Source organism: Sinocyclocheilus rhinocerous, unplaced genomic scaffold, assembly GCF_001515625.1.
Source record: "Sinocyclocheilus rhinocerous isolate Xijiao unplaced genomic scaffold, SAMN03320098_v1.1 scaffold504, whole genome shotgun sequence".
NCBI lineage: Eukaryota > Metazoa > Chordata > Actinopteri > Cypriniformes > Cyprinidae > Sinocyclocheilus > Sinocyclocheilus rhinocerous.
Window position 1 is genome coordinate 801,425 of NW_015645076.1, and position 7,935 is coordinate 809,359.

A 7,935-nucleotide genomic window follows, 5' to 3' on the forward strand; every position below is an offset into this window, starting at 1 on the left:
GGTTTTTCCATACTTATTCCCTCAGACACTCTACATCACTTGAACAATAACCCCCACCCACTGATTAACAGAATTTGCGTACAGATTGACTTTGAAAATAAAGACAAAAATGAAAACTGAAATAAAAGAGACAATAAAACAAAAACTAAACTTTATATTTTAATTTGAATCGTGTCACTATTATTGCGTGAGCATTAATAAAAAGTTTTGTAAAAACTGTATTTGCATTTTCTTTTTCACGTTTACCTTTTCATTTTAATATTGGCAGTCTTGCCTCGAGATTGCAGTGAAAATGAAATATCAAATCGCCAACTGCATTTTATTTTTCAATTTGCCATGGACGATGCATTGAAAATTAAAATGATAATATAATGAATGTTATTTTATAATGAAATTGTTAATCTGGTTTTCATTTTCATAATTGAATTGATTTATTTAAAATTGGCAGAAAATATCTTCCATACCTGGATCTCTGACAAGGATAAACCAGTAACATCTAAGACAGTTGTGTAACATACATGAAAGAAACAGGGAGATCTGTTTGAATAAAAACCAACCCCTAGAACAAAAAAGAAATTTTAAACATTTTAACCTTTTTTAACTGCAGGTAAAACATATTACTGTCTTCATCAGTATACGTCATTTTTTTTACCTTGATATGTTTGGGTGGAGTGGCCTCCTCAATACTTTTTTCATGCTGCTGTTTCAGGGCTTGAGTAGAAATTTTTGGCAAATTCTGTTCTCCAATTACCATCACTTTAACAGGTTAAAAAATGGAATGAGAATGAGAAAATTAGAAAAAAATATGAGGTAATTTGTTATAAAAAAAGAACTGCTTTTGAACAGTACCTTTCTCATCATAATGATCCCCAAAACTTGAGGCCACACTCTGATGAACATTCTGGCCCAGGGAAACCTAACATGAAAACAGTGAGCAGCACTCCTAAATAATACCTTATAAAAAGAATGTCTACCAACAAAATATAGGTTTTGTAGTAAACTTTATAGAGTTTGGAACAGAATAAAAGTGAGTAAATGATAACAGAATTTTTTATTGGGCATCGCACATCTTGTGTGGGTATACCTGAGCATTTGAGGTACTGCTTTCTTTCACACTGCTTTGTACCGTCACCTCTGATGAACTCACTACCTGCTATTAAGACAGAGAACACCTGTTGTTAGACAAACATACACAATATGCAACTCACTGCTGTCAGTATGATATAATCCACAGCGTAGTGCTGCTCAATGCCTTGTGATATGAAAATTAGTCATGTTTATTGCATTAACAAATAGGGGATTCAGCAGCATTGCAAACTGTACTGTACTAAGTCTAGTTTTAGTCTATTTTTGTGGAATTGAGTTAGTGTTGTGGGTCCCTTGTGTATTCATCTGCAGTACCTGTCTCTGCTGTTGGTGGTATTGTGTAACAGTGCTTTGTGATGCAGAAGAGGAACTGAACTCTTGGCTTTCAAACTGTTTCTTGACACTGGCCAGTCCGCCTGGCAGAGAGCACGGCTCAGAGCTGTCCATGACCTTGAAACACAAAATAAAATGGTAATAAACATTCATAAATATACATACGGTATGCATGAGCTTACATACAAAGAATAGATATGAGACATATGATTCTCCTCTAGGGGGCACTACAAGGTTGAAAACAAAGTCTTTAATTTCCTCTTTTACTTAGAACCAAATACACAATATCAGTATTCGTTATTGTTAATCCTTTAGTATTAAATTATATTCTAAATTTCCCAATAGAAAATAAAAAATATGCAAGTCTGTACTTAGAGAACCTTCCAGTCTACAAATTGACATCATTACTGAAGGATTATTATCCTTAGCTAATAAACTATAACCAGAAATATAAAACAACATATAATACAATATAAAATATAAAAAAACTTTCAGTTGCCAAGGGAATATTTCTCATTTTTGTTTAGTTTAAATTGAAGTACTAAAATTAAAAAAGCTAAATAAAAGTAAAACTTAATAAAAAGTATATAGACATTAAAAAACAACAAAAAATAATAAAAATGACAACAACACACAATAACATTTCTAAAACGTATATCAATGTATATCATTATCAAAGAAAAGGCTCTATAAAAACCAAGCAACCGACAAAATGTATTTCCATGGTTGTAGCTGGTTAGGATACAAGCACAAATTGTTTAGGACACTGTGTAATCCTCATCCAGTAACTGCCATCTCAAATTATTTAATGCAACCCAAATTCCCACCTGGGATCAATAAAGTGCAAATCGATTTAATGTGTATTTTATGCATCTATTATGTATTACACAGCCATTAAGTACTGCATGCTTATATGGGCTGAAAGGATTTTTTCTGAATTGCAAATATTAAATAGGAGGTGGAAGGCCTTAGACAAGAAGTAAGAAATATGTGTCTATTTTTCCTTCACTACAGGTAATATGAAATGAGTGTGTGGGCTAACGTATGTTCATGCGTGTTTGTGAGTATGTGTGCATGTTCGTGCTGGTAAATACCACAGATGGGCTTCTCTCCTCCTTGGTAGTGGCAGCTTGGTATAAAGCCAGTCTCTGCTTGAGAGGCACAGTCTCAGCCTCACCGTCGGCTTGTGTCTCCCTAGACGTTGAAACACCTACGCTGCCCGCAGCTGAAATACACACAGAGACACAGTCAGGTTGCAGGGTGTGCATCATTAAACCTGAAACTGTAACATAAATAAATGCATTTCTTCACCCTGACTCAGGTCTCTTTATTGGTTCATGGGAAATTAATGTTAGATTAGAGATCACATCACATCTGTCATATTTTCAAGAGTAAATTTAGCCAGACAAAGTCAAACTGACAACAGGGATGTATTGTGACAGCTAATGTTGACTCTCTCTCTCTCTGTGTGTCTCCCAGTCTATAGATGGCTCTAAAGACAAGATGAGAAATGATGTCATAAGCATGCACATCGTTCTCATCAATCACGGTTTTCAAAGTTGGATCACCGAAGCCATCACCACTACCAGCTCTGGTAAGGGTTTTACACATATAAGGTAATTTACATATATTACATGGGAGTTATGAGGATGCACAATATAATTTTACCATATCTGTCAGTAACAATATAAGAGTTTCTTTTTTAATATATTAGTATTATCAATAATGATAAATTTATTATTTACAATGATATATTTATATTTGAAGAACTTTTTATAACACCAGGAATTTAATAACACTGTTACATATGGCTTATCAGTATTAGCCAGAAATGTAGTGGCTGATGTACAAAGTTATTTTATAATGACAATGCAATTATTTTATTATGATTAATACTATAGTAATTATCTAGGTAATACTATAGTATGGAAGCTTGTTTTTATATAATTTTATATATATATTTTTAATCTCACAACTCTGACTTTTTCTTGCAATTCTGAGTTTACATCTCACAGTTCACAATTGCGAGATATAAACTCAGAATTGTGAGATATAAACTTGCAATTGCGAGAAAAAGTCTGAATTGTGAGGACAAAATTGCAGTTACCTTTTTAATTCAGTGGTGGAAACAAAAACAAATAAACAAAAAAAATATATATTGTAAACTCAGAATTGAGAAAAAAAGTCAAAATTGCAAGATATAAACTCGCAATGGAGAGGAAAAAGTCAGAATTGCGAATTTGTGAAAGTTGCATCAAAACATTATTGTCAGACGCATACTAGCTCTTTGAATAGTTGCGCATTTTAAATTCTTCATTGATTAAACATTTGAATTCTGTCCATCACTCATAAAGATAAGAGCCTATGGAGGCTGTACTGCAATGCTATTCGCTGATGATTTCAAGCCCGATCTTTGTACTGTGTCATACACCCACACTGCTTTTCTTGCATCAGTAAAGCATGACCGTATCACCATGTGACCAAGATATGTTCCCTGAACCGTTAATTTTAGCAGAGCAGTTATTCAGAGCATGCCAGTGTAAAACTAGCCCAGCAGAGGGATAGAGATGATTCACATCCAGAATAAGCAGGCTTTAGTAGCTGTTGAACAGAAACTATATACCTGAGGGTATCTGACACTTCTCAAACACAGAGACGAGGGAATGTGGAGACAGAGGGATCACACACTCATTTGTCATGATGAGAAGAGAAAGACATCAGCAGGGAAGATGGACGATGAACATTCCAGAAAACCTCCAAGTAGCTAGACCCGCAGGGGTTGGCGGCTTTCTAGACTATCGTCCATTACCATGACGTGAAGTAACCACAATACCGAGAGCAATTAAAGAAGACTTATTTTAATCCAAGGCCCACTAGTTTCATATTTCAGAGAGGGAGAAAGAGTGTGAGGTGCCCAGTAAGAGTGACTTCCTAAAATGCAAAACCATAGCAATCTTTATATCAGTCACTTGTCTATCATTCAGGTTTCTACTTCTCTAATAACATTATCTGCCACAGTTCTGACTTTTTATGTCACTAAAGACTAACAGGAATAGGAAGGCGCGTAGATTGATTGTTTTATTTTATTTTATTTATTTGTTATTTTGATAAATTACTGCTCTGGTTTTGGTTCACTTTGTCAGTATAGCAGTATTTGACATCTGTTAAATGTGTGATTAATCTGTGTAAGTATTATGTCAGCAGGCCTGTAATATTCTAGAGACTGTAGTCTATGGAATGCAGCAGTAGCTTACAGGCTAAATTCAGAAAGCCCGGTCTTTGGGACTCTATTCTAAGACACTCATGGACTGAACCAACATATATGACACTCACTGCCACACAACAACCACAATGTAACCACAATTAGAAAAAAGACAATTTATAGAGTTCACATGTCTCACTCATCTCATTTTCCATTTTTCTTCACATTGTCCATATAATTGTTCATACAACTTTTAATTCTTGGAGCCAACTGCTACTACTCACTTCAACTGTAGTGCATTGTTATTGTTAAATGAAAAGCATGATAAGTTTTGAATAGCTAAAACCCAAAACTCGGAGTTCTTGTTCTACTGAACTAGCCAAGTAAACAAAATATAACAGGTATCGGAAAATCTGAAAGTCTTTGGTTTAACAAAAGAACCCCTTTTATTAATTTCTGTTTATATAAATAATACTCATCAATATTCATTTTGCTCAACTCCATTAGGATGTAACAATATGCCATGTGTCCTCTTCATGCAATCTTAATGAGTGCTCCTGAACACGTGCGCATGCACCATTGGCCTTTTGCACTTTAAACCTGGAAATGTATAAACTCAACCTAATTTACCATTTTAATTTAAAAAAGGCTCAGAATCAGTGTTTTATGAGATTATTATCAAATAATGAATTAATGAGTAGCACTGATTACTTTAATTCTTCATCAAATTGGTTAAATTATAAGCCATGCATCTTCCAAATGAGACTTCCTCTCTAGTGATATACTAGAGAAGTACAACAGACATCTACATCAGAAACCACTTCTGTTGAAGCGCACTCACCTACAGAGGTCTGAAGTTTCCTCTATGTTCTTCAACGTTACTATAGTGTCACCTGGACAATCAAGATCCCACCTGGAGATCCCTATCCCACCCAGCGTCCTTGTGTAAAAGAGTGAGTGTATGTTTGGAGACCAGCTCCAGTCTACTGTCCGGTTCACCTCTGAGTGATGGAGGGCAGGGACAGCTGGTTGTATTTCAGAGGCCCCTACTATTACCCTCCTCCTCTTTAAAAGATTGCCAGTCTGCTAGGCCTTTTTTTAGATAAGCTGCTCAACATGCCCTTAACCTGAAGTCACAGAGAGACAGACAGACAGACAGACAGACAGACACACTGAGGGGGAGAGGCACCCTGCTGTCTGAGAGATTTTAGGGTCAGTCATCCTTGGCTTTAATAAAATGCTCATTTCACATGTTTGCATTTTAAAATGATAAAAAGAATAGTTGCCCAAAAAAGAAGATTCAGTCATTACCCTCATGGTGTAAAATCACCACGTAAATCTTTTTCAGTTCATAGTGACAGCTCATAGTGACCACATCTGTTAAGCTCCACAAATCACACAAACATACATAAATGTATCATTAAAGTAGTCCATACATTGCGTTTGCTGTATTCCAAGTCTTCTGAAGTAATTAGCTTTGTGTGAGGAACAGCCCTAAAACGTGACTGATAATCTCAATAAATACTGATTTATAAATAAATAATATAAATAATGATTTAAATTTCAGTCTGTTCCTTATAGAAAGCTATGGTGTGGCTTTAGAAGACTTGTAGCACACAAGTCACATGGTCTACCCCTGTGGTTCCTATTATGTTTTTGGAACTAAACAGACATGGAAAGTGGTTGTCTGGAAAATTCTTCAAAAATGTTTCCTTTTGTGTTCCATGGAAAAAACAACATACAAACCTGGAACAATATGAGGGTGAATAAATAAGGATAAACACAATTTTCAACAGAACTTTCTCCATTTAAAGAGGAGGTGACAGCTACTACAAAGCTCTTATTAATATAAAGCACTTCCAGAAAGATCTTACATTTGTTTGTATGTGTTGGCATAAGTGTTAGAAATAAGTCAGGACTTATAAAAATAATATTTATATAAATATATATATATATTCCATGTTTATTTTATTATAAGTAACAAAATTAATATTTATTATAAGCAACAATTTTTGTTTAATTTTCATTTTTTAAATTGTTTTTAATTGTTTAATTTTATTTATTTATTTTTGTTTATGCATTACTTTTTAGTTTTAGTAAACTATAATAACTATAATGTCCCTTTAATTTTAACAGCCATAATTGTTTAGATGAAATTGAATTATTGGACATAAATGGATGCTGTGTGCTTTTTATGTTAGAAAAAAAAAATTCTCTTATAAAATTAAAAAATCTAGATAGCCAGCTTTGGCACTTAAAAAAGTAAAGACAAAAAGTTAAGAGAAAGAAGGAGAGACTGAGGAGAAAATATACAATCATAACAAATATCAAATTTCCTCTAATTCTCCCGGACAGCATTAAAGCCATGCATCACATGATGTCAGACACCAACACTCAAGAGAATGCAACACACTTGAGCGATGAACATCAACATATCCAGAGTAGGAGGATATGCATGTGTGAATGTATGTGTGTGGACTGGTCGTGAACAAGGTTGTCTATTTAAAAGACGAGCTGATAGCCCGATTTAAAGAATGAAAGAGGGATAACCGAAGACAGACACACGCAGACACTGACCATACACAAATCAACTCACCTGTCAAACAAACCTATTAAATTACACAGGCCTCCCACTAGCATACGATTGTCACTACATATATTTAAAAACGTGTACACTCAAGCATTGTAAAGTAAAGTTTGGGTCTAATAGGGGTTCTTTTAAGACTATATCTGATTAAACTCAAAATAACAGAAATAAGTGCATGCCTTAAGAACAAGATTGCAGCAGAAATCCAAACACATGTACATACATATATACACATACATGCATGAACACTAAAGCTGAAGTCTGTCATCACAGTTGTCATCATGCTAGACAGCAATGTGTGAAGTCTTTAATCATGTCACCTTTACACACACACACATACATACACACACACACACACACTGAATTTCCACAAACATGTAAATCATATGAAAAAATGAAGAGATTGCAAACAGTACAGTTTCAAATTTCCTGAATCAGTCTTTAAATGGCCGAACATAAACATCTTTACGGTGAATTACAAAATTCTGGTGTTCAATTGAAAAGAAACTGTGTTACTGTATTATAAGTATATGTATTATAATCCAAAAGATACTCACATCCACCAAAGTTTGAGTCCTGATTCGACATTTTTTCTCCTACACCACTATATTTGTCTGCAACTCTCTCACTTGACGAATATGAACTATTCACTTCCTAGAGAGAGAGAGAGAGAGAGAGAGAGAGAGAGAGAGTCAGACATACAGAGAGAGAGAGAGAGAGAGAGATG

General features: G+C 34.6%; 1 protein-coding gene across 1 annotated transcript in view; it reads right to left on the reverse strand.

Moving 5' to 3' along the window:
* LOC107705540 (xin actin-binding repeat-containing protein 2-like) overlaps positions 1-7,935 on the reverse strand; it is a 32,360-nt gene that overhangs the window by 11,278 nt on the left and 13,147 nt on the right. The window contains exons 2-7 of the mRNA XM_016508849.1: positions 7,766-7,862; positions 2,514-2,644; positions 1,402-1,536; positions 1,085-1,153; positions 850-916; positions 653-756 (exon numbers count right to left, since the gene is read on the reverse strand). Of these exons, the coding sequence (XP_016364335.1) occupies positions 653-756; positions 850-916; positions 1,085-1,153; positions 1,402-1,536; positions 2,514-2,644; positions 7,766-7,862 (603 nt within the window). The remainder of the gene's footprint in view (positions 1-652; positions 757-849; positions 917-1,084; positions 1,154-1,401; positions 1,537-2,513; positions 2,645-7,765; positions 7,863-7,935) is intronic.